Here is a 26,263-nt window from a genome sequence, read left to right as displayed (position 1 = left end):
GAATAATGTGGAAGGGGAGGGGGACAGGAACATTATTATTGAAAGAGAGACCAAAACTACACTTGCAAGTAAAGATTGTTTTATTGCTGGTAATACAAGGCAGTGCTACACGATTAACAAACGGGTTTCCTATAATAACCCGTGACCTATGCATTGAAAATCTTGTAAATCCTGGGTGAAGCGTTCCTTTTCGAGGTTTTAAAACTCTTCGATGGCGCACTTTCTTCTATTAAATTTACATCTCTGACGACATGTTTCTGCTTGATTGGGACACTGGAGATTGCAGTTACCCCTGGTACATCTTTGCACGCAGCTGTTCCCGTGACATTCCAGGCCACATCCGCCACCAGTGCAAGACTGCTCACAAGTATCCGCTTCACAAATCACTGTCTTGCAGTTTCCAGCTCTACAGCTAAATTCGCATTTTGTGGGGGCGGAACATTTCATGTTGCAATTTCCTCCTGTAAATGAGGCAGACACTAATTGTTACTTACCAGCAACAATTCATGTTATAGTAGTGACTGTGCCAAACATATACCACAAATTCCAATGACACTAACTGACCTACAACTAGGACACAAGTCTTGGGACAAATTCTCAGAGGAACCCCGCTTTACGGACACTGCTTATTAAGGACAGTTTAGTTGGTCCTGCTCCACACATTTTCCTTCAAATTAACCCACTTAATAAGAACATCCCATAACACGGCCACTTTTTATGGTCCCAACGATGTCCGTAATAACACGGTTTGACTGTACCATATTACAGGAAATAATGCTCTTCGATATGTTCCTGGTCTGGTGTACACATTGGTTTGTGGAAATTATATATGCAACAGGAAACTTAACAACATCTTAAAAACGTTTTCAGGCTCAAATTGCCAAAAAATAATAACCTTCTACCTGAGCCCCAAAACTCAGTAGATGTTTGTATATAAAAGAAAGAGTGTACCCGGTATAGCTTCAACAGTATATGAGTTATTTATAAGAAAACTTACCAGTGCAATTCTGGTCACATGTATGATAATAAAGTGGTGAGTCAAAGCATTCCATATCTTGACAACCTCCTCCTGTACATGACTGATAACATACGCCATCCTCCACGCTGTCACATTCGTCAGGAACAATATCCTCTATGGTGCACTGGTCTTTGTTAATTGTACACCTCTGTTCACATTTTTCTGCTTCACTGGGACACTGGAGATTGCAGTTACCCTTGGTACAACTTTGCTCGCAGCTGTTGCCGTGACATTCCAGGCCACATCCGCCACCAGTACAAGACTGCTCACAAGTATCCGCTTCACAGATCACTGTCTTGCAGTTTCCAGATGTACAGCTAAATACGCATTTTGTTGGGGCGGAACATTTCATGTTGCAATTTCCCCCTGTAAATAAGGCAGACGCTAATTGTTACTTACTAGCAACAATTTATGTTACAGTTATGAAAGTACCGAGGATAAACGACAAATTCCAATGACACTAAATGACCTACAACTAGGACAGAAGTCTTGGTACAAATTCTCATTCACGTTATTTCCTGTTATGCGTGCGACAGCAACATTTATACAGGAATAAAAACTCTCAATCTCAGTCAACACCCACCCCCTTAAATGATTTGTGCAATTCAACATTGTTTTAAGAGGGACAATTAAATATGGATTGCACGCATGGCTTTTTCGTCGGATCAAACAAAATTGCATACAATGTGACATTTACCCCAAACCCTTTTGTCCACCATTGCACGGGGCCCAAACTGCTCTATGTTATGAATACAAATTCTCTTAAAACACATTGGGCCGATTATTTAAACGAAGTTTAAACAGCGTTTTGAAAGTCGTCGTCTAACCCATGTTTAAACCATAAATACCGATTGTTTAAACGTTGTTTCTCTATAACCGTGCCTAGACCGCGTCTGAATACCGACTATAAGGAACAATAGGAAGTTAGACCTGCTCATAGTTAACCGCAACTTCATGGCTAGCCATTTGAGATGGACCGACTACTGCGCTACAGACAGCATTAATGACAAATTCGGCGCCTTTATAGGGACAGATTTTACCCTTTAGAAGAATATGATAGCGAACATTTTTGATTGCGCTTTCGTGGGGGGGGGAGTCACGACGTTGCCAATCGTGCTGTTTGAATCTGATTCATGTCCTGTTTGATTCCAATTCGATTTTGGGAGTTGAATTTGTTCAGAATTTCTTTCCAAGCCTTTGCCTTCTTCGTCAATGTACCTATTATTTTCCACAGCTGAAATGCCCTTCCCAATTCCGCCAGCAAGGACAAAAAGTTTTTCTTCTTCGCTAAAATTGGCTGCCCTCGTGAGACATTGTTTAGCCATTGACTAGCAAAAACACGGTTCAGTCGCGTTTGAAAAATGCATTTTAAACGACGTTTAACCGTTAGCTATCAAGACAACGTCTAAACCGCGAATTAGCAGTAAACAAGGGCTAACTTAGACTTAAAAAATCGGCCCATTAACATTCAACAACAACCAACTGAACCATTTTGTTGCGACCTTGGGGATACAGAGAGACTGAAGCCATTTGAAATGAGGACAAGTTTAGAAAGTTACTTTATATACGTAAGTCAGTAAAGTGTCTTACAGTTTCTACCGCTTCAAGTGAAGTCACGGTGACCGTCAGCCAGATGTGATCTGAGCTGCTTTCTTTACCTCACCTTTTCTAGGGGCTTCCCTTTCAATTGCAGGCAGTGCTATCCCTAAAGAGGGCTGCCTGGATTCTCGCATTACTGCCTCAATAAGCTGGTGATCAGGGGGTAGGTAGAGCTCCGACCATCAACTGCGAGCCGCCTGTGTGCAGAGCACCTGCTAGCAGCTCCCAGCTGCTTAAGCCTGCTGCCGTCGCATTCACTTCATCGCCACAGGGCTTCCTCCATTCTCAAAACAAGACGACTTGGACAGTTCCAAACCCATTTGGTGTCGTGCCTCCACTAGACATCCTCTCTGTTTCTGAAAGCCTGATACAATGTGTTGCTCAGGAGTGCAACGAACATTTTTGACGAAGAGATCGCCCTGCACTAGCAGCTCACTTACTGGTTGATGTCATCTGTTGGCCTCAATTGAGGCTCCTCCGCATGCCATCTGGTGTTCGTGCCATTGGATCTAGAATGAGCTCTACTGCCGCTTGAACCACCAGACATTTTGCTGCCGATGTCTGGACATGTATCCTTAGGTAAGGAGGGACGAGGGTTTTATCACTTGCCTAAGGTTAACCCTTAGACTAGTGGAGGGAAGGAGTCGTATTACTTTTCCATTCTAGACCGACTCTAAGCAAGGTCTAGCCACTGCCAGCATGAAGACTCTCTGCAAGGAAGGAATCTCTCGGCCATCCCTACAGAAAGACTCCTGATTGGTTCTGGGAGCATGTAAATGAAATTGAGAGGCTCTTAGAAGAGAAGACTAGACGCCCATCAAGGCATTGCGAAATACAGTAAGCGTGCTAAAGTCTCAGTCTGGTAGCCAGGTTTAAGCAAGCAATTGGAGGAAGTGGTAAACAGGTGCCCAACCTCCATTAAAGAATGGGTCAACGCAGCCGAGCCAGAGATTCCTTCAGATCTCATAGATCGCCCATGGCAGAAAGTTGCTGCTGGCCTATTTGAGGTGAAAGGCCAACCCTACCTCCTTGCTACCGTCTACTTCACTCGCTACGTCAAAATCGCCAGATGTAGTGTTCCACCTCAAGTCCATCTTCGCAAGACAAAGCATACCGGATCAGCCTTTGTCCGACAACGGCCCACAGTTCTCCGCGAATTCATTCACCAAGTTTGCAGCAGAGTATGGATTTACCCACATCTTAACCACCCTCAGATACCCACAAACAAATGGCCAGGTGGAACGTGCTGTGTAAACGATAAAAAAACTTGCTCAAGAAAGCTGCAGATCCCTACAAGGCTTTGATGGCTTACTGTTCTAATCCCCTTGAGAGTGGAATCAGCCCAGCAAAACTATTGATGGGGAGGAAAATCAGCACAAGAGTCCCTACCCAGCGCACCATATTGTGCCCAAGCTGGCTATACTTGGCGTCACTCAGCTACAACCCTCTCAGACCTCCTCATGGAGAGCCGGCCTTTGGTTACCAGACCAAAAAGCTGAGGGGACTGTGGTAGACAGAGCTGGTACCCCACGATCCTACATAGTGGAGAACCCTACTGAATAGCCAGCTGAGGAGAAAAAGACGCCAACTGAACCTTCTCCCAGGATAGGCCTCAACTGAAACACAAGACAGTCATCTTCGGCAACTAAGGACAGCTATTACTGCATCGATAAGGCTCAAACGGTAATCTGAGCAAGGTAATATTTAATTTACTCGTAAGTAATCGCTGGAAAACTTTGCATGATCTTCGTTTCTCCTCTAAAAACTTCAACCTTTTTTGAAGCCAGTTTCTGAAAGGTTCAGAGACTCTTCCGTATTCTGCAGGAGGTCTCGGATCACTTTCGATATCTTTGGCATACATGAATTGTCAACCCGTGTGATCTACTACAACACCAGTTGACAAGTGATGTCACATCATTGACTACTGTGACTGTGATACACGTTATTCATAACTTCAACCAGAGAAAGCCCGCTTTATGGACACCCGCTTCATACGGACACTGCTTATTACGGAGAGTTTTCTTGGTCCCGCTCCACACATTTTCCTTCAAATTAACCTGGTTAATAAGAACATCCCAAAATACGGACACTTTTTATGGTCCCAACGGTGTCAGTAATAACGGTGTTTTACTGTACCACATTACAGGAAATAATGCTCTTCGGTTGGTTCCTGGTCTCGCGTACACATTGGTTAATGGCAATTATATATGTAACAGGAAACTTAACAACATCTTAAGAACGTTTTTACGCTCAAATTGCGAAAAAAAAATAACAACGTTCAACTTGAGCCCAAAAATTAGACGTTTGTGAATAAAAGAAAGAGTGTACCCGGTATAGCTTCAACAGTATATGAGTTATTTATAAGAATTCTTACCAGTGCAACTCTGTTGACATGTATGGTAATAAAGTGGTGAGTCAAAGCATTCCATATCTTGACAACCTCCTCCTGTACATGACTGATAACATACGCCATCTTCCACACTGTCACATTCGTCAGGAACAATATCCTCTATGGTACACTGGTCTTTGTTAATTGTACACCTCTGTTCACATTTTTCTGCTTGACTGTCACACTGGAGATTACAATTACCCTTGGTACAACTTTGCTCGCAGCTGTTGCCGTGACATTCCAGGCCACATCCGCCACCAGTACAAGACTGCTCACAAGTATCCGCTTCACAGATCACTGTCTTGCAGTTTCCAGATGTACAGCTAAATACGCATTTTGTTGGGGCGGAACATTTCATGTTGCAATTTCCCCCTGTAAAAAAGGTAGACGTTAATTGTTACTTACTAGCAACAATTTATGTTACAGTAATGAAAGTACCGAGCATAAACGACAAATTCCAATGACACTAAATGACCTACAACTAGGAGAGAAGTCTTGGTACAAATTCTCATTCACGTTATTTCCTGTTATGCGTGCGACAGCAACATTTATACAGGAATAAAAACTCTCAATCTCAGTCAACACCCACCCCCTTAAATGATTTGTGCAATTCAACAATTAAATATGGATTGCACGCATGGCTTTTTCGTCGGATCAAACAAAATCGCATACAGTGTGACATTTACCCCAAACCATTTTGTCCACCATTGCACGGGGCCCAAACTGCTCTATGTTATGAATACAAATTCTCTTAAAACACATTGGGCCGATTATTTAAACGAAGTTTAAACAGCGTTTTGAAAGTCGTCGTCTAACCCATGTTTAAACCATAAATACCAATTGTTTAAACGTTGTTTCTCTATAACCGTGCCTAGACCGCGTCTGAACACCGACTATAAGGAACAATAGGAAGTTAGTCCTGCTCATAGTTAACCGCAATTTCATGGCTAGCCATTTGAGATGGACCGACTACTGCGCTACAGACAGTTAAGATAGCAGCGAATCGACATAATATACATTAACGACAAATTCGGCGCCTTTATAGGGACAGATTTTACCCCTTAGAAGAATATGATAGCGAACAGTTTTGATTGCGCTTTCGTTTCAGAAAGGACTAGGTCTCTCTTCTGCGTCTCCACCAAAGACCTACTCAAGCGAAACCGAAACTGTTATGACGTCCGCAACTAATTTAGGCATTCATTTGGAGAAGCAGGAGCTTGTCCTTTCTGGGGGGGGAGGGGGGGAAGTCACGACGTTGCCAATCGTGCTGTTTGAATCTGATTCATGTCCCGTTTGATTCCAATTCGATTTTAGGAGTTGAATTTGTTCAGAATTTCTTTCCAAGCCTTTGCCCTCTTCGTCAATGTACCTATTATTTTCCACAGCTGAAAATGCCCTTCCCAATTCCGCCAGCAAGGACAAAAAGTTTTTCGTCTTTGCTAAAATTGGCTGCCCTCGTGAGACATTGTTTAGCCATTAACTAGCAAAAACACGGTTCAGTGGCGTTTTAAAAATGCATTTTAAACGACGTTTAACCGTTAGCTATCAAGACAACGTCTAAACCGCGAATCCGTAATAACGAAATGTCCGTAATAACGGGGTTTTACTGTACCACATTACAGGAAATAATGCTCTTCGATTGGTTCCTGGTCTCGCGTACACATTGGTTAATGGCAATTATATATGTAACAGGAAACTTAACAACATCTTAAGAACGTTTTTAGGCTCAAATTGCCAAAAAAAATAACAACGTTCAACTTGAGCCCAAAAATTAGACGTTTGTAAATAAAAGAAAGAGTGTACCCGGTATAGCTTCAACAGTATATGAGTTATTTATAAGAAAACTTACCAGTGCAACTCTGTTCACATGTATGGTAATAAAGTGGTGAGTCAAAGCATTCCATATCTTGACAACCTCCTCCTGTACATGACTGATAACATACGCCATCTTCCACACTGTCACATTCGTCAGGAACAATATCCTCTATGGTACACTGGTCTTTGTTAATTGTACACCTCTGTTCACATTTTTCTGCTTGACTGTCACACTGGAGATTACAATTACCCTTGGTACAACTTTGCTCGCAGCTGTTGCCGTGACATTCCAGGCCACATCCGCCACCAGTACAAGACTGCTCACAAGTATCCGCTTCACAAATCACTGTCTTGCAGTTTCCAGCTGTGCAGCTGAATACGCATTTTGTGGGGGCGGAACATTTCATGTTGCAATTTCCTCCTGTAAATAAGGCAGACGCTAATTACTTACTTACAAGCAGCAGTTTACATTACAGTAATGACTGCACCGAGCATAAAGAACAAATTCCAATGGCACTAAATGACCTACAACTAGGACAGAAGTTTTGGGACAAATTCTAATTCACGTAATTTCCTGTTATGCGTGCGACATCGACAGTAATATTTATACAGGAATAAAAACTATCTCCTCCTCAACGCCCACCCCCTAAAAGGAATTGTTGAATTCAACATTGTTTTAAAGAGAGGGGTTGAAGAAGTTCAATACGATTAGATATAAATAGCATACATGGCTTCTCCATCAGATCATAATAAATAGCATGAATGCATTTTAACATTTACCCTAAGAACGTTTTGTTGACCATTATAGGCGCTAAAATGCACTATTCTATGAATATAAATTGTCTTAAAACATCCAACATCCAACTGAGCCATCTTTTGCGACAATGGAGATATAGAAACACTGAAGCAATTTCAAATGAGTACAAGTTTAGAAAGTTACTTTGTATACGTAAGTCAATACTGCATCGATATGGCTTAAGGGGTAATCTTAGCAAGGTAATGTTTTATTTCTGGAGGTCTCATATCACCTTCGGTATCTGTGGCTTACATGAATTGTCACCTCGTGTGATCTACTACAACACCAGTTCAAAACTGACATCACATCATTCACTTGTGTGACTCTGATACACGTTTTTCATGAGAACCATTTTCTATAGGACCGTTAAGGATAACATAAGACTTAAAAAAACATACCCCAGACTGAGAATCAAATAACAGCGTTTTTATTTTGACCACTCGATTTATTTTTTTTGGAAACGAGAAGTATGAAAACGAGTAAAATAAAATAAAAATCATGTTAACTTTAAGTCTATATAGGAGGCTGGTTACCCGACAGCCATGCAGGAGTTTATTGGCACGAAATCTTGAACTGGACTAAGGTGCGCATGCAAGCATGCCACGGGTAACTTAGTGCAGAGGAAGCCCGCTTTACGTACACCCTACTCCACACATTTTCCTTTCAAATTAACCCGCTTAATAAGAACATCCCGTAATACGGACACTTTTTATGGTCGCAACGGTGTCCGTAATAACGGGGTTTGACATTACAGGAGATAATGTTCCTTCGATAGGTTCCTGGTCTCGCGTACACATTGGCTTATGGAAATTATATTAAGAACATTTTCGGGCTCAAATTAAGAGCGTTCAACCTGAGCCCCGAAATTAGACGTTTGTACATAAAAGAAAGAGTGTACCCAAGATAGCTTCAACAGTATCTGAGTTATTTATAAGAAAACTTACCAGTGCAACTCTGTTGACATGTATGGTAATAAAGTGGTGAGTCAAAGCATTCCATATCTTGACAACCTCCTCCTGTACATGACTGATAACATACGCCATCTTCCACACTGTCACACTCGTCAGGAACAATATCCTCTATGGTACACTGGTCTTTGTTAATTGTACAGGTCTGTTCACATTTTTCTGCTTGACTGGGACACTGCAGATTGCAGTTACCTTCGGTACAACTTTGCTCGCAGCTGTTGCCGTGACATTCCAGGCCACATCCGCCAGTACAAGACTGCTCACAAGTATCCGCTTCACAAATCACTGTCTTGCAGTCTCCTCCTGTACAGCTAAATTCACATTTTGTGGAGGCGGAACATTTCATGTTGCAATTTCCACCTGAAAAAAGGAAGATGTTAATTGCTACTTACTAGGAACAGTTCATGTTACAGTAGTGACTGCGCCGACCATATACGAACCATTCCAATGACACTAAATGACATACAACTAGGACAGACGTCTTGAGGCAAATTCTCATTCGCGTTATTCATGTCATACCTGCGACAGAAGCATTTCCGGTATTCTGGAATGAAAACCACCTGTCCCTGTACCCTCAATGTGTTTGAAAATGGATAGTATGGCTTCTTGGTCAGATCGTAAACATGCTATGAAAATTAGAAATTTATCAGGCATGGGTTGTAATATTTAGGTCAAGCCGTTCTTTTGTCTACCATTCTGCAGGCGCCAAAGTACACTATCTTACGAATACAAATTTTCTTAATTGAGTAAATACTGACATCCAGCAACAACCAACTTATCCGGAAGCCATTTGAAATGAGTACAAGTAGTATAAGTCGATACTGCGAAAGCCTACGCAGTAATCTTAGCAAGGTGAATATTTTGTTCACCACTAAGTAATTGCTAGGAAAATTTGGAAAATTTGGGTGATCTTCGGTTATCCTCGTAGTACGTGGCTCTTTCTCAGGGCTTAAATAGTTTTAGAAAACCCTCGAAATCTTCGGAGCGTCCTGGTCACGTGATTGATTACGTCAACACGGTCACAATGTTATGGAAGGTACTTCAAGTAAACACCATGCATATGTAAATTTATGTTGCAATGCGCCTTAAACTCCAGATTTTCGCTTTTTGTGTCCTTTGTAAGTAACTCCCTTACTTTTAAGATGCATGACTGTTAATGGCCATTTATATATACCTCACACCAATCTCTGTCTGACTACATTGATTATTTTCAAATTCAAAGTTTTCAAACGCGTTTTGGGGCGTGGTCACGTGACTGATGGTTCTTATTATAATAATATATTACTTATTATTAAGAGTTCAATGTGAGGTGAAATCCGTCAGGCAACGGACTGCTGACTGGACATCGTCGGTGAGGTACAAAGCCGGACAGAACTGTCCTGGGCAATAAAGCACATCGCTGGTTTTCCTCGAAGGAACCAAAAGGCCGATATAGTCATCGACGAGGTTCCCGCCACTGATAAAGAGAGGAGGTCAACTGCAGCTGCTGGTTTTGCTAAACAGTGTTCTTGGTCGACTTGGGAAGAGGCAGAACAGTTGGCCAAACCTTGTTTAGATGGAGCCGCTGCCAATCAGCATCCCCTTCAGAACGACCTGTGGTCTCCTCCCTACTCCAACAAACCTCAAACAATGGTGCATTATTGATGACGACACTTGCCTTGCTTGTAACGAGATACGAGCTACCCTAGAGCATGTGTTAGCGGCTTAAGATAGCTCACTGCAGAGGTGCACCTGTAGAGACAACAAAGTGTTGAAGGTTGTAGCCGACATCACATATAGACCCAATGCCCTGGCATCAGCAAAACACCAGCTAAGGAAGAACTCAACGAAGTAATCAAGTTCGACAGGGAGGGTGAACAGCGTCAACCAGTTGCTTTAAAGAGAACAAAACGGTCCAGACTGCTGAAAGGAGCCCAGGACTGGCAGATGATGGGTGACCTCCCTAAAGGCTTGCACTTCCTTGCTCACGTTGCCATCACAAATGAGCACCGGGATATTTTAATTTGCCGACTCCTGCAGACGTGTGCACCTCGTTGAACCAACTGTACCTTGGGAAGGGAATTTTAAGTTCGCCAACGAGCGGAAGAGAACTCGATACGAACCCTCACGAGCTAATTGTGAAACCGAGGCTGGTCCTGCAGCGTTGAACCCGTTGATGTCGGTTGCAGTGGCTTCATCGCTAGATCGACCATGTCCATTCTGTCACCATCGGACTATCCAAGAAATCTCGGTGATTAACCATCAAGTCGCTCCAAGAGAAGACAGCATCCAATTGGATCTGGCAATCATCACTCAGTGCTTCACGTATCTTGGATTGCATTGGCCAAAACAAAAAAGCTTGCATTGACCAAAAACGCTTTTTCTCTGCTATCCCATGCACATAACTGTGCACCTGGCAAAGACTCTTGAGATCTGCTGCACTCTTTACACACAGCAGGAACCTTTGAGGCCTGCAACTTGCATGCTTTATATGCCATATGCTTAGTGGTATGACACCTGAGTGGGCATCACCTAGCGGCACCTGTTACGGGCGACGCCAGGAACTGTAGTCCCGTTGATCTGTGATAGCCGAAACTGCACTAGATCCTGGTCAACGGCTGATGAGGCTAATGCCCCGCAGTTCGCAGTTCAAGTTACTGTATGATATTCTGTGTCTTTTAGGCTGGTTCGAAGGTGACTGGTCTAGGAGATGGCTGCAGTCGGCCTTCAACGGTGGCGCCCAAGGAAGCAATCTCTCGATACGAGCATTTTTAGCGTCTCAATCGCTGTGAAATTACCTCCCACCCCTGGTTTCGTTCAGAGGTTTCCCTTCCCCCCCCCCCCCCCTCCATTCTAGCTTGATGATGCCAGCCTGAGAGCTCCTGCAATGGCAAGTGGCTTGAAAACACACTTATAAACCGAATACTACCGATTGGAGCTTGTACTAGTCTACACTCGAAGCCGTTTTTTGTCTCATCACTCGAAGGAGCGTTGCGAAGCAAGACAAAGATTGGCTGTGAGGGAGACTAAGCTTGCACGGGACTTACCGATTGGAGCTTGTACTAGTCTCCTAGAGTTTCTCAAAGGGAGCCTCCGGTGTACAAACCAAGAGAAACTGAGGTGGACATGGCGACAACATATAGGAAACAATTGCAAAGACCCAAGCTTCAGAGACAATTTGCCAGAATCGATAAAGTGACTGATTTCATGTAAAATTCAGGACCATCATTCTCTTTGGAATTTGATTGTAATATCTTATCATATTTATTCAATAAAATTATTGGTGTTCATACAAAGTATTGTCCCGTGTCCGTTTTTGGGTGCTGCTAATTTGAACAGTGACAGGGAAAAAGAAACCGGTTTGACGGGTTTGTCTAGTCTGAGATATTAAGGAGACCATTTGAATACTTAATTGTGTTCAAAACTGGTTTAGTCTGGTTTTTCTAGATTCAACTTGTTTGACCGTGACGTCAGTGGTTTGTCATTGGTTCTCAACTTATCCATTGTTTCTTTCCCTATATATTTGCTACATCACCCGGCTGGTTGGGCGGAAACGTATCACCAGAGCACAGTACACTTGACTAATAATCAACAATCTCCATTTTCTACCCACACTTGCATTTCATTAAACCCCTCTTCCACCTAGATGGCTTGCATCTCATTAAACCCTTCCCTATATCAACCTAATGTCATGTCAACTCATTCAACGCTTAAAACCGGTTTAGGTGACCCCTGAATCTATTTGAATACATGAATAAAATTTGTCTATCCATTCGGGACATACTACTGACGCAAGAAATAACGTAAATAACTCAATTAAGAATGCCAAACGCAAATTGGAGAAATTGGACGCAAGTAAATGTGATCCACGTAAAACATGGTAGTTAATCAATGACCTTCAATCTCGCCAATGCAAATCTACTAAAGTATCTCAGATTAAATCAGGGCATCAAGTCTTTACTTCACCCGAAGACATAGCAGAGGTGTTTAACAACCATTTTCCTAGTATTGGTCAGATCGGCTCTAGCCCGTGAAATTCCTACTGTAGACATTGATCTGCTTTACTATGTGAAATCCTCTGACAGGGTATTTTCTTTCGAAAGGATCAATGTCCAAAAGGTCATCAACTTCGTGAAAGGTATCGATGGAGGGAAGGCCACTGGTCTTGACAATATTCCATGCAAACTGTTAACAATAGCCGCTGATGTCGTCGCGCCTTCTTTAACGTGTATATTTAATCAATCACTACTGACTGGTATCTACCCTTCCGACTGGAAGCTGGCTAAAGTAACACCTATCTTTAACACTGGATCCAACACTGGATCCTGTTAAACAACTATCGGCCTATATCCGTTATACCTGCTGTGGCCAAAATCTTTGGAAAAAAGTATCTATGACCAACTATATAATTATCTAAATGTAAATGATTTACAACTGGTGTGTCAATGTTGACAAAGGTCTACTCAATGGTGTAATTTTCATTGATTTAAAGAAAGCCTTTGACACTATAGATCACGAAATCATCTGGCAAAAACTTGCTAAATATGGGGTGGATCAAGATGCACTGAAATGGTTTAAGTCTTATCCAACAAATCGTTTACAACGATGCAATGTAAACAATCACCTCTCCAGTGCAACCCCTTTAAACTTTGGTGTTCCCCAAGGATCAATAATTGGCCCTCTACTCTTTTTGATCTATATAAATGACGTACCAAATTGATTGAGCCTTGGCTCCCCTAGAATGTGTAGTTCACGCTGATGACACGAATGTTACCTTTGCTGCACCTGACATGCTTGGTCTTGAGACCCAAATCAATACTGAACTGAAACACATTAATCTCTGGCACAGAGCTAACAAGTTGGGCCTCAATGTGGGAAAAACTGAGTTTATGGTCATTAGCTCACGCCAAAAACTGCAGTCTTTAAATGACAAAACAATAAATTTTAATGTAGAGGGCGTCAAAATAAACCAAACAGATAATAGCAAAGCTCTCGGACTGAACATAGATGAAAACCTATCCTGTAAGGAGCACATACACGCGATTTCAAAAAAAGTCGCTTCCAGTATCGGTGTACTTAAGCAAGTCAGACCTTTTATTTCAATGCACACCGCTATTGAAATATACAAAGGTCTTATCGAACCACAGTTTGATTGCTGCAGTGTTGTTTGGGATGGCTTGTCTCAACAGCTGAGTGAGAAACTAAAAAAACTACAAAATCGCGCTGCCAGAGTAATTACTAAATCAAGTTATAATACGAACTCCAGCTATCTTCTTAACTCTCTCAGCTGGGACAACTTATTCGTTAGAAGAACGAAGCAAAAAGCAAATTTAATGTACAAATGCGTTAATAAGCTCGCCCCAAATTATCTTTGTAACATGTTCACTCCGAGAACTTTGTCCTTTAATCTTCGTGACGCAAGTCAAAAATTGTACTTGCCGAAACCGAGAACTGACTACCTGGAGCGTAGTTTCAGTTATAGCGGAGCTTCTCTTTGGAAAGATCTTCCTGAGGATATCCGCACTGCAACATCTCTACGCAACTTCAAGAGAAGAATTGATAAATGGCTCTCTGTATCGGACTCCCACACGGCAAATATGTAAACCAGTAAATAGAAAATTATACTTAAGATGAATTTCTTCATTTTCTATTGTTATACTGATACTTTTACCGGTTTTAAATAAAGGTTTCATTCATTCATTCATTCATTCATTCATTCATTCATTCATTCATTCCACTCATAGCCGTTTTTTGTCTCATCACTCGGAGGAACGTTGCGTAGCAAGACAAAGATTGGCCGCGAGGGAGACTAAGCTTGACGGGACGTGCTCGCTGACAAAACAACAAGGGTTTAAATTGGTGATGTCACAAGACAACTCGAGTCCTCGGTATTTTAGAGCAGCACAAATTTCTAGGGAGACCTTCATAAGAACTACTTAATCCGTTTAGATCGTCTACTTCCAGAAAGTAGGATATTTTCATTTGCCTACAACTACTAGAATCCCTCGCCGTCATAACATTGGCCTATTGGCAAAAAGAGTCCAAGGAAATTGCCAGTTAAGGGGTTAATAGATCGATTAATAACTTAGGAAACTCACCAGTGCAATATTGTTTACACGAATGGTAATCTTCGGAATTGAAACACTCCAAGTCGCAGCCTCCTGCTATACAATTCTGCTCGCATACTCCATTGTCTAAGCTGTCACACTCTTCTGGGACAATTGCCACAGCATTGTTCACAACGAAAAAGAGCGTCAACAGCATCTGCATTGTTGTTTTCATTCTCGGCGTAAATCGTCTGCAGTGAGAAACGTGTGCGTGAAAACTAATCATAGATGTGTGTTTTTTACAAGCGCAAATTCCAAGTAAAACTGTAGAAAAATCAGTAGATTATTATTGATACTTTTATACAATATACTTGTGAATTTTTTAATTTAAAAACGTTTTTTGTAAAATTGATTAATTCAGCCCTTGGGCAAAGGAAATGTCAGCTTTTGTTCAGTGACTCTTTCAAAAGGTAAATTCGACCATACTTGCACCAATGAACATGTAAAATAAATTTAAGGTTTGCTTTGCCAGATTTCTTAAACCGCAATTACTAAGTGTCTTTAGCTACGAATGGCCCGGATGGAAATGGATTGTGAGGCTACGTACAGGTCACTTTACTAGCTAAAGCCAATTTTTAAAGTCAGATTTTAATGTCACTTCAGCGCACGTTTTTAAATGGACACCGCCGTTTTATAACATTATCAACTGCATATGATAGACATAGTCTGCAGTGTGACATTAGCCTCCACCGTTTTGGGTCGATTACTTGATTTATTTTCATTTACTAGGCAAAATCTTTTTTTGTTTAATCAACATACGTGAACATGTTCTGGGGTTTTGAGTAGTTCCCACGAAACTATTACGATGATTTAAATTCCAATAAGTGAAAACAACTCAGCTGGATCAATAAAACATGTATCCTGAATAGCAATATGTGAATCCTGTCGCATTTAAAGGTGTCATCATTTTGATCAGCAGATTGGTTTTAAGTTTTGTTTGAATGCTAACTAGTCACGAAATGTAGCTATTCTGGTTTTGGGTTTCTACTTAAAGGACGCACCAAAGCCGTTGACTAGGAGATACGCCATTAGTAGCGCCAGGAAGAGCCACTCATCAGAAGATTACTTCATGAATCTTATGGGCTAAGCGTGGGAACAACGTCAGCTGTAGAAAGTTTGGCCGCCACAATATTAACAATCTCTGCTTGTATTGTAAGTTTTGGAAAAGAAATATTTGGTTCTACTCATTTTGAAATGGGAAGCGATTTTGTGTTTTCATAGCAGCGTTCTTGACACCTCAGTAAAGAAATTAAAATTTGAGTGTTATTCTCTTTTGCCTAATTTCCTAATCAAGTGAAAACGACAATCTCTCCAAGTCAATAAAAAAACTTTTGGGTTTGTAATTTGCTATCAGAGCATTGCACGAACTCAGAAAATTCAAGAAACGTTACACCTGAACGCAAAGACGCGATGGATGTTTTGCCGAAAGTTCTACCTCGTCATTGCCCATTTACCGCTGATCAGATTGAACTACAAACTTTTCGTAGAATTCAGCGCATCACACCCGTCACTAAACTTCGTATCATTATCTTAATATATTCCCTCAGACCTACGTGCAGCAGAGTTTTCATCCAAGTGTTCGTATTTTTGCAGATCAAGATGTGTTCTGCTCTTCAAATGTCTAACAACCGATTCTAGAATGAGTGGATGTCAATACATGGGTCATGCATTGAACTGTAAATGTCCAAAATATCAACTGATGAAACTACGATGAGGCCTTTGTTACCTTTTCTTTTATAACGGAAAATCAATCGTGAAGTCAGTGGCCAAATCGATAAAAGTTTGATTGTTAAGCCACAACTAGATTGGAAACGACCAATAGCCATCTTCACTGGCCTGTAAATCGGGCTGTTATCGACACCGTCGAACGATACTACATGCTTGGAGCATCAGACTAGAAAATCAGACTAGAAAACGTAAAGCGTATTATTCGATAAGACCACTCCCTTATGACACCTTCTGTTGTCGTAGAGTGAGCAAGTGTAGGAAATTTGAACCCCTGACATGAAATTAAAAGGAACTGAATAAAGTTGTAATTCTACCTACCGTGCCTCTTCTGAAGTCCCGCGATTAATGGTTTTCAGTGATTAGTGGGCGCCAGTAGGCCACTTTCATGATGACGTTATTTTACTAAAACTACCAGAATTCATTTCGCTCTCCTTTTCAAATTCAAATTCTTTTAATCCTAGTGGACAGCAAAGAACAATAGCTCTAATTAGCATGAGAAAACTAAAACCAGAAGGATTCTGGTAGTTGTAGTAAAATGACGCCATAGAGAAAATGTCCTATTTACTTTACTTTACTTTTTTTAACACGGTAAAAATCCATCAGGTTTTGGTACAATATAAAATACAACTACATTATAATATTTAATAACAATAAATGTTTCTGAAAAGTCTTATTCATTATTACACTAAACTACACCTATTTTCCATGAATGCCGTGTATCTAAAAGGATGGTTTAGCAATTGCTTGAAATGATTTAGAGATTTCACTTGCCTAAGACTGCAGGATAGACTGTTTCAGAGAGTTGCACCTCTGTAACCGGAAAGCTCTTTTTTAGGTAGTTAGTTCTTGGTAAAGGGACATTTAATTTGTTTGTAGAGTCCCTTAAGACATAGCCTGGTGTACTGCGCTCAGTAAACATAGAGGATAAGTATTCAGGAACCAGATCATTAAGAGCTTTGAACACCATTAAAGCTACTTGAATTTGACGCTGGGCAATCAGGTCTTTCCAACCAAGTTGTTGTAACAAATACCCAGGGTCAGCATTATAGGAGGAGGACGTCAAAATGCGAGCAGCACCATTCTGCAGTTTTCGTAATTATTTTGAAAGCGCTTTGCCGCAATTTCCTAAGAAAATACTACAATAATCGAAATGGGGTCGTACCAAGGCATTGTAGATGTAATGCAGTATTTCTGGCGAAACAAAAGGTTTAATTCGCTTTATGGCACCAATGCCGGAGGCAATCTTTTTGGATAGTTTGTCGATATGACTATTGCATGTCATGTTATCATCAATAAGAATCCCAAGTGATTTAGTAGAGGAAACTTGTTTTATTTAACAATTATTCCATGAGCGCGCGTTGGATATGAGATGGTAAATAGCCAACGAGGCGCTAAGCACCGAGTTGGCTATAACCAATCTCATATCCAACAAGCGCGAATGGAATAATTGTTTTATTAAATTCTCCCCGTTTGGATATTGATGTTGAAGTTTTAAGGATTTAATTTTAAGTAAAAATTTCTTTTAAATTAAAACGACCGGATGTTGACTTGGGCGCGAAACTTAATGATCACATGACACGCGCAGCTCATTGCAAACGGAGTTGAATGAAAACTCGAAAGCGAAGTAGATCGGACAAAGCCAGACATCTCAAATTCAAGATACGTTCAAGTGTACAAGTAACAACCTTTCTGAGACAAGCACTTAAGTGCCTTTGAAGATCCAGCTAATCGAGAAGCGTGATAGTTGAGCACATTTGAGCAAAAATTTGCTGTGTGGTGCCGAGCGAAGGAAGGGATCAAGGACGGCTTCTTTTATGCTGAACTGAATTCCTCGCAGACGTTTTAAAACACTTAAGGCAAGCCGAGTCCAAGTGTACGAGGTACAACCTCACTGAGACAAGCATTCACTGCAAGTTTTTAAACTTCAAGCTTATCGAGAAGCGTACTAGCTGTGCACATTTGTGCAAATGTTTTGCTGAGTGGTGCCGAGCGACGGAAACGAACATTATGGCCGCCGCTCGTACGGATTTTATGGATGAACTTTAGTAACTGGAGTCCTCATAAATGCGTAGAAACGGAAAGGCAGGCATTAAGCTCTTCTTGAGATATTTCTTCGATCGGTTTTAAACTCTTACCGCCAGGATTTGCAAGCCATCCTGAAATTTTTGAAGGTAACCGGTTGTTATTGTTTTTGTTGTTATGTAATCGTAAAATCGTGCAATTTTTCTGATTTTAAAAGAAACTTAAGAGATACGTACAATTAAATAGTGTCATGCCGAACTTTGTGGCTTTTATTGTTGTCATTGGCTGGTATTTCTTTTCTTTTCTTTTATTTTTCTCCATTTTTCCGAAGAAACTTTCGCTTCCCGCCCAAAAAAGTTTTTAGCTTAGCGACACCTCGGGCAATCGTTTTCCATATAAGGTCAAACTACGCTATATGAGCTGATAACCGGGATTTAGTGAGCCAATCAGAACGCTAGAAATGCAATACCCGAGGCTGAGAATTTAATAAAGGAACATTATCTATCGAAAGTTCAAGGGATTCAGATAATGTACTCAGCTTTTGTCTAAAATCAATTAACATAAACTCGGTTTTAGTCGTATCAAGAAATGGTCCATTGTAGTGAATCAAATTCGTCTTCACAAGTCCAAACAAAAGCCTTTTGTTGTTTATTGCGCTTAGGGAATTGTTCCGAGACTCGGCGAAGATGAATTTCAAATCGTCACAAAATTGTCGGCGTGTCAAATTAGCGGCACTAGGGGAGAGGGGTTTGGAAAGTTGCGGTAGGTTTACTATTATTGTTATTGACCCCTGCAAGCAAGAAACCTGGAAATGCTAAGTTCTTTTATACGATTTTGGATCAGTTGATAAAAGCGCGCAGCACAACGCCGCAAAACAGTGATTAAAAGCTTTTATCGATGGTTTCACTTGGTCAAGAGTTGCGAATTTCAAAACTAACTTACCTTACTCATAAAAAAAAGAAAGGAAACAAAAGGCTTCGTCTTCGAAAAATCGCCCGATTAGACCGAATGAATGAAAAGGATCAATGTGGTCGTTGTCACTTAGTCTTAAAACAAAAGCATCGGTTGCTAGCGCGGCTCTTAAAGAAGAGGTGTTAGTCTTAAAACCATCACGCTTTCACTTGCCACACGACGCTTTCGCCAAATATGCAAATTTCGAACTCGTGCAGTCATCGGCTATTTTTGAATTTCCCTCGTGAATTTCGCTATTGTAATAACAGCGAGTTTGAATCTCCCTCCTGAATTAATAAGCCTTTGTTTGGCGCTAAAGCTATTGTTTCAAAATCTCCTTTTATGGCCGTATTTGCGATGCTAAACAAAGATCATTGTCTTTGAATTTGATCAGCATTTCTTGATACGGTCGTTTTCTGGGTAAGTTTGTGTAAGTTGGCAGAACGATAAACAATTTGGCAAATCATTGATGTAGATCAAGAATAGAAGAGGGCCTACGATAGTTCCCTGAGGGACCGCCACAGCCCAGAGAACAGACTTTGGACAGCGAACCATTGACGACACATTTCTGGGTACGATTGTTTAGATACAACTTAAACCAATCATAATAATAATAATAATAATAATAATAATAATAATAATAATAATAATAATAATAATAATAATAATAATAATATGATATTTAATAATATTTAATACTTATATTGTGCTTTTTTCTATAAAAATACTCAAAAGCGCATTACAATATTATTAATAACTAAATTAAAAACCAGTAAAATTACCCGATAAAATTACAATATTTAAAAATAAATAAATAAATAATTAACTAAAAGCCTTCTTAAATAAATATGTTTTAACAGAGCGTTTAAAAGATTCGATTCTTGTATTCCCTACAGACTAAGTTTAGCTAAAAGTCGGTGTAATTTTGGGCTAACCTGGATGGTTCGTTGTTATCCCAGAGGGGGGGTGGGCACTCCTTGACTTGCCGAGATGTTTTGCTAAATTTCCAAACTTCAAACATTTACAAATCACAGAATTTATTGTAGCGTTAGCGAACTCCTCTGATTATGAGAATGATGTATTATTCAGTAATGACACAGGCAAACTCGGAAAAAGAAATTCCAAGTGCTGGCTCCTATCAGGAGTCGAACCCAAGACCTTCCGATTACTAGTTTGGATGCTCCACCACTGAGCTACAGGAGACTCGTGGGAGTTAAGGTCATTCAACTAGGTTCATCCTGTGATTATGCTCTTAACAAGCAGATGGTTAAGTTCATTTCTTCCTGTTTTGATTTAAGAAACAATTTTTTACCAAATCATATAATCTGATAAAGTTGAATTGTCTTCTTCGCCTTCTTTTTTGTTGTGCTTTGTATTTTATGTTTCCTGATTAGTTACTAAAACTTTAGAACTTTTTTTGACACCCAGTGTTGTTTGTTGAGAGGTTATATTTCTTGATTGCAACCCGGCAGCGACTTGTTGGTTGTAAGCCGTCGGGGATGGAGAGAGGAGCGAGGGGAGAGGGTGTACTTATGCTATTCCTTCGGTTTTTTTATTTCTCGACAAGTTCGACTACAGTTAGAAGACAGACAGGACAAGGCCAAAGTTTGATTGATAATAACCCCACACACCAAAGCGTTTCAGCGTTAGAAAACGTTGGGGATCAGAGCAAAGCTTTACAGGACTTCTTGTCTTTATTTAAATTATATTTTTGGTATGGCTTTTACCCAATCAGGAAATCGTAGTGGCTCTGGCCTGCGTAGCAGTGGCGGTATTGTTGGGGTTTGCTGGCCCGCGGCTTCTCGCGGCTCTGCCGCGAGTCACCAAACGCCAAAAACCCGCCAGCTACGCAGGCTATAGCGGCTCACCCTGCTTTCATATCTTGGAGAGTTTATAGTTAAATCAAGCGAGTGTGGTACGATCAAAGAATTTGGATGGGTTGTACTTTGTGCCTGTCTCTGCCGACTCAATGCAGAAATAGTGTAGATCTTCGACCGGACGTTTGAGTGCACTTGTGAGATCCCTAAACAGTAATAAAGTGTACACCCAGGTGACCAACCTCGTTCAAAGGGATTTTCCCATTTTTAAATATTGGGGGAAGCGGGAAAAGATCCTGCCCCCTCCCCCCTCCCCACCCACCCACACGATGGGATGGAAAACCCTTGGTAAAACCTCCACAAAAACGTTCGGAAAAAAGAGGAAAAATCAAACAAACAAACACAACCCATATGACGCTGACTCCCAATTTAAACCTGAGCAGGCCACAGGTGCTGATAAGAGGCGTGTGTTCTTACCACTACCGGCGCCATCTCTGCACAACACGGGTTATTTCTCTATCTTTAAACAGTTGACCCGTTGCCCGCAAATCACCTTAATTGTTTCCTTTAATTCCTTCTACTCCTGTTGGGCTTTGTTCCTTAAACGATGACTTGTGCAGCGACTCTACGTGGAATAATGTGGAAGGGGAGGGGGACAGGAACATTATTATTGAAAGAGAGACCAAAACTACACTTGCAAGTGAAGATTGTTTTATTGCTGGTAATACAAGGCAGTGCTACACGATGAACAAACGGGTTTCCTATAATAACCCATTGCCTATGCATTGAAAATCTTGTAAATCCTGGGTGAAGTGTTCCTTTTCGAGGATTCATCAACAGTGCGAACGTCACGCGTTTTAAAACTCTTCGATAGCGCACTTTCTTCTATTAAATATACATCTCTGACGACATGTTTCTGCTTGATTGGGACACTGGAGATTGCAGTTACCCTTGGTACATCTTTGCACGCAGCTGTTCCCGTGACATTCCAGGCCACATCCGCCACCAGTGCAACATTGCTCACAAGTATCCGCTTCACAAATCACTGACTTACAGTTTCCAGCTCTACACCTAAATTCGCATTTTGTGGGGGCGGAACATTTCATGTTGCAATTTCCTCCTGTAAATGAGGCAGACGCTAATTGTTACTTACTAGCAACAATTCATGTTACAGTAGTGACTGTGCCAAACATATACGACAAATTCCTATGACACTAACTGACCTACAACTGAGACACAAGTCTTGGGACAAATTCTCAGAGGAATCCCGCTTTACGGACACTGCTTATTAAGGACAGTTTTCTTGGTCCTGCTCCACACATTTTCCTTCAAATTAACCCGCTTAATAAGAACATCCCATAACACGGCCACTTACCACATTACAGGGAATAATGCTCTTCGATATGTTCCTGGTGTGGCGTACACATTGGTTTGTGGAAATTATATATGTAACAGGAAACTTAACAACATCTTAAGAACGTTTTCAGGCTCAAATTGCCAAAATATAAGAACGTTCTACCTGAGCCCCAAAACTCAGTAGACGTTTGTATATAAAAGAGAGAGTGTACCCGGTATAGCTTCAACAGTATCTGAGTTATTTATACGAATTCTTACCAGTGCAATTCTGTTCACATGTATGATAATAAAGTGGTGAGTTAAAGCATTCCATATCTTGACAACCTCCTTCTATACATGACTGATAACATACGCCATTCTCCACGCTGTCACATTCGTCAGGAACAATATCCTCTATGGTGCACTGGTCTTTGTTAATTGTACACCTCTGTTCACATTTTTCTGCTTCACTGGGACACTGGAGATTGCAGTTACCCTTGGTACAACTTTGCTCGCAGCTGTTGCCGTGACATTCCAGGCCACATCCGCCACCAGTACAAGACTGCTCACAAGTATCCGCTTCACAGATCACTGTCTTGCAGTTTCCAGATGTACAGCTAAATACGCATTTTGTTGGGGCGGAACATTTCATGTTGCAATTTCCCCCTGTAAATAAGGCAGACGCTAATTGTTACTTACTAGCAACAATCTATGTTACAGTAATGAAAGTACCGAGCATAAACGACAAATTCCAATGACACTAAATGACCTACAACTAGGAGAGAAGTCTTGGTACAAATTTTCATTCACGTTATTTCCTGTTATGCGTGCGACAGCAACATTTATACAGGAATAAAAACTCTCAATCTCAATCAACACCCACCCCTTTAAATGATTTGTGCAATTCAACAATTAAATATGGATTGCACGCATGGCTTTTTCGTCGGATCAAACAAAATCGCATACAATGTGACATTTACCCCAAACCCTTTTGTCCACCATTGCACGGGGGCCAAACTGCTCTATGTTATGAATACAAATTCTCTTAAAACACATTGGGTCGATTATTTAAACAAAGTTTAAACAGCGTTTTGAAAGTCGTCGTCTAACCCATGTTTAAGCCATAAATACCGATTGTTTAAACGTTGTTTCTCTGTAACCGTGCCTAGACCGCGTCTGAACACCGACTATAAGGAACAATAGGAAGTTAGACCTGCTCATAGGTAGGTTTAACCGCAATTTCATGGCTAGCCATTTGAGATGGACCGACTACTGCGCAACAGACAGTTAAGATAGCAGCGAATCGACATAATATACATTAACGACAAATTCGGCGCCTTTATAGGGACAGATTTTACCCTTTGGAAGAATATGATAGCGAGCATTTTTGATTGCGCTTTCGTTTCAGAAAGGACTAGGTCTCTCTTCTGCGTAATCACCAAAGACCTACTCTAGCGAAACCGAAACTGTTATGACGTCCGCAACTAATTTACGCATTGATTTGGGGAAGCAGGAGCTTGTCCTTTCCGGGGGGGGGGGGGGGGGGGAGAGTCACGACGTTGCCAATCGTGCTGTTTGAATCTGATTCATGTCCCGTTTGATTCCAATTCGATCTTGGGAGTTGAATTTGTTCAGAATTTCTTTCCAAGCCTTTGCCTTCTTCGTCAATGTACCGATTATTTTCCACAGCTGAAAATGCCCTTCCCAATTCCTCCAGCTAGGACAAAGAGTTTTTCTTCTTCGCTAAAATTGGCTGCCCTCGTGAGACATTGTTTAGCCATTGACTAGCAAAAACACGGTTCAGTCGCGTTTGAAAAATGCATTTTAAACGACGTTTAACCGTTAGCTATCAAGACAACGTCTAAACCGCGAATTAGCAGTAAACAAGGGCTAACTTATACTTAAAAAATCGGCCCATTAACATTCAACAACAACCAACTGAACCATTTTTTGCGACCTTGGAGATACAGAGAGACTGAAGCCATTTGAAATGAGGACAAGTTTAGAAAGTTACTTTGTATACGTAAGTCAATACAGTGTCTTACAGTTTCTACCGCTTCAAGTGAAGTCACGGTGACCGTCTGAGCCAGATGTGATCTGACCTGCTTTCTTTACCTCACCTTTTCTAGGGGCTTCCCTTTCAATTGCAGGCAGTGCTATCCCTAGAGAGGGCTGCCTGGACACTCGCATTGCTGCCTCAACAAGCTAGTACTCAGGGGGTCAGCTAGAGCTCCGACCATCAAGTGCGAGCCGCCTGTGTGCAGAGCACCTGCTGGCAGCTCCCAGCTGCTTAAGCCTGCTGCCGTCGCATTCACTTCATCGCCACAGGGCTTCCTCCATTCTCAAAACAAGACGACTTGGACAGTTCCAACCCAGTTGGTGTCGTGCCTCCACTAGACATCCTCTCTATTTCTGAAAGCCTGATACAATGTGTTGCTCAGGAGTGCAACAAACATTCTTGACGAAGAGATCGCCCCGCACTAGCAGCTCACTTACTGGTTGATGTCATCTGTTGGCCTCAATTAAGGCTCCTCCGCATGCCATCTGGTGTTCGTGCCATTGGATCTAGAATGAGTTCTACTGCCGCTTGCACCACCAGACATTCTGCTGCCGATGCCTAGACATGTATCCTTAGTTAGTTAAGGAGGGACGAGGGTACTATCACTTACCCAAGGTTAACCCTTAGACTAGTGGAGGGAAGGAGTCGTATTACTTCTCCATTCTAGACTGACTCTAAGCAAGGTCTAGCCACTGCCAGCATGTAGACTCTCTGCAAGGAAGGAAACTCTCGGCCATCCCCACAGAAAGACTCTTGGTTGGTTCGGGGGGCAAGGAAATGAAATTGAGAGGCTCTTAGAAGAGAAGACTAGACGCCCATCAAGGCATTGCGAAATACAGAAAGCGTGCTAAAGCCTCAGTCTGGTAGCCAGGTTTAAGCAAGCAATTGGAGGAAGTGGTAAACAAGTGCCCAACCTCTATTAAAGGATGGGTCAACGCAGTCGAGCCAGAGATTCCTTCAGATCTCCCAGATCGCCCATGGCAGAAAGCTGCCGCTGACGTATTTGAGCTCAAAGGCCAACACTACCTCCTTGCTACCGACTTCTTTATTCGAATTAAATTTATGCAAGGCTGGACTGCGTAGAAAACTTAACACGACAGCGACATGATAGAGACCAAACCGAGAATCAACGGAATGCGGCAACCGTGGACAGCTGTTTCGAGCTGGTTGGCTCTCGTCAGCACGGTGTAGCACAGCAAAAAGTAGAACACCAACGCGAGTCGAGTGTTCTACCAAATGCACGTGGTAGCCGATTACGGATGGGCCCAAATTCAGACATCCGTCCACGTCATAGCGCGTGACTACGAACAATGAACAAAAGAACTGAAATATCATGTCGCTGTCGTCAAGTTAAATGAGAAAAGTAAAACTTTCCTTCGTAGGTACATGGCCAAACCATGTTAAAAGGTACAGCATATCGGATCTAAAAAGATCTACGATCCAAAACATAAAAGCAAACTATAAGCAAGGAACCGCACAACGAAAATGCTGTAGGTATACGCAGGATCTGTAAATGATCTAATCAGCCAAAAATATAAATGAATTAAATTTGTGCAAGGCTGGACTGCGTAGAAAACTTAACACGACAGCAATCGGCTACCACGTGCATTTGGTAGAACACTCGACTCGCGTTGGCGTTCTACTTTTTGCTGTGCTACACCGTGCTGACGAGAGCCAACC

The 26,263-nt window shown here is 41.5% G+C and overlaps 1 protein-coding gene across 1 annotated transcript in view; it reads right to left on the bottom strand.

The window, feature by feature from the left end:
• Positions 1 to 93: 93 nt before the first annotated feature.
• Positions 94 to 26,263, bottom strand: part of LOC146486172 (uncharacterized) — a 74,141-nt gene continuing 47,971 nt past the window's right edge. Inside the window, exons 13-20 of the mRNA XM_085096896.1 lie at positions 22,804 to 23,190; positions 22,054 to 22,309; positions 14,663 to 14,787; positions 8,562 to 8,945; positions 6,856 to 7,242; positions 4,992 to 5,378; positions 998 to 1,384; positions 94 to 461 (exon numbers count right to left, since the gene is read on the bottom strand). Coding sequence (XP_084953022.1) covers positions 199 to 461; positions 998 to 1,384; positions 4,992 to 5,378; positions 6,856 to 7,242; positions 8,562 to 8,945; positions 14,663 to 14,787; positions 22,054 to 22,309; positions 22,804 to 23,190 — 2,576 coding nt within the window. The 3' untranslated portion in view covers positions 94 to 198. The remainder of the gene's footprint in view (positions 462 to 997; positions 1,385 to 4,991; positions 5,379 to 6,855; positions 7,243 to 8,561; positions 8,946 to 14,662; positions 14,788 to 22,053; positions 22,310 to 22,803; positions 23,191 to 26,263) is intronic.

The sequence above is a fragment of the Pavona decussata genome, unplaced genomic scaffold, assembly GCF_977016875.1.
Source record: "Pavona decussata unplaced genomic scaffold, jaPavDecu1.1 SCAFFOLD_21, whole genome shotgun sequence".
In the NCBI taxonomy this organism is placed as follows: Eukaryota; Metazoa; Cnidaria; class Anthozoa; order Scleractinia; family Agariciidae; genus Pavona; species Pavona decussata.
Note: the sequence above shows the minus strand (reverse complement) of the source record. Positions and strands in the feature narration are given on the sequence as shown.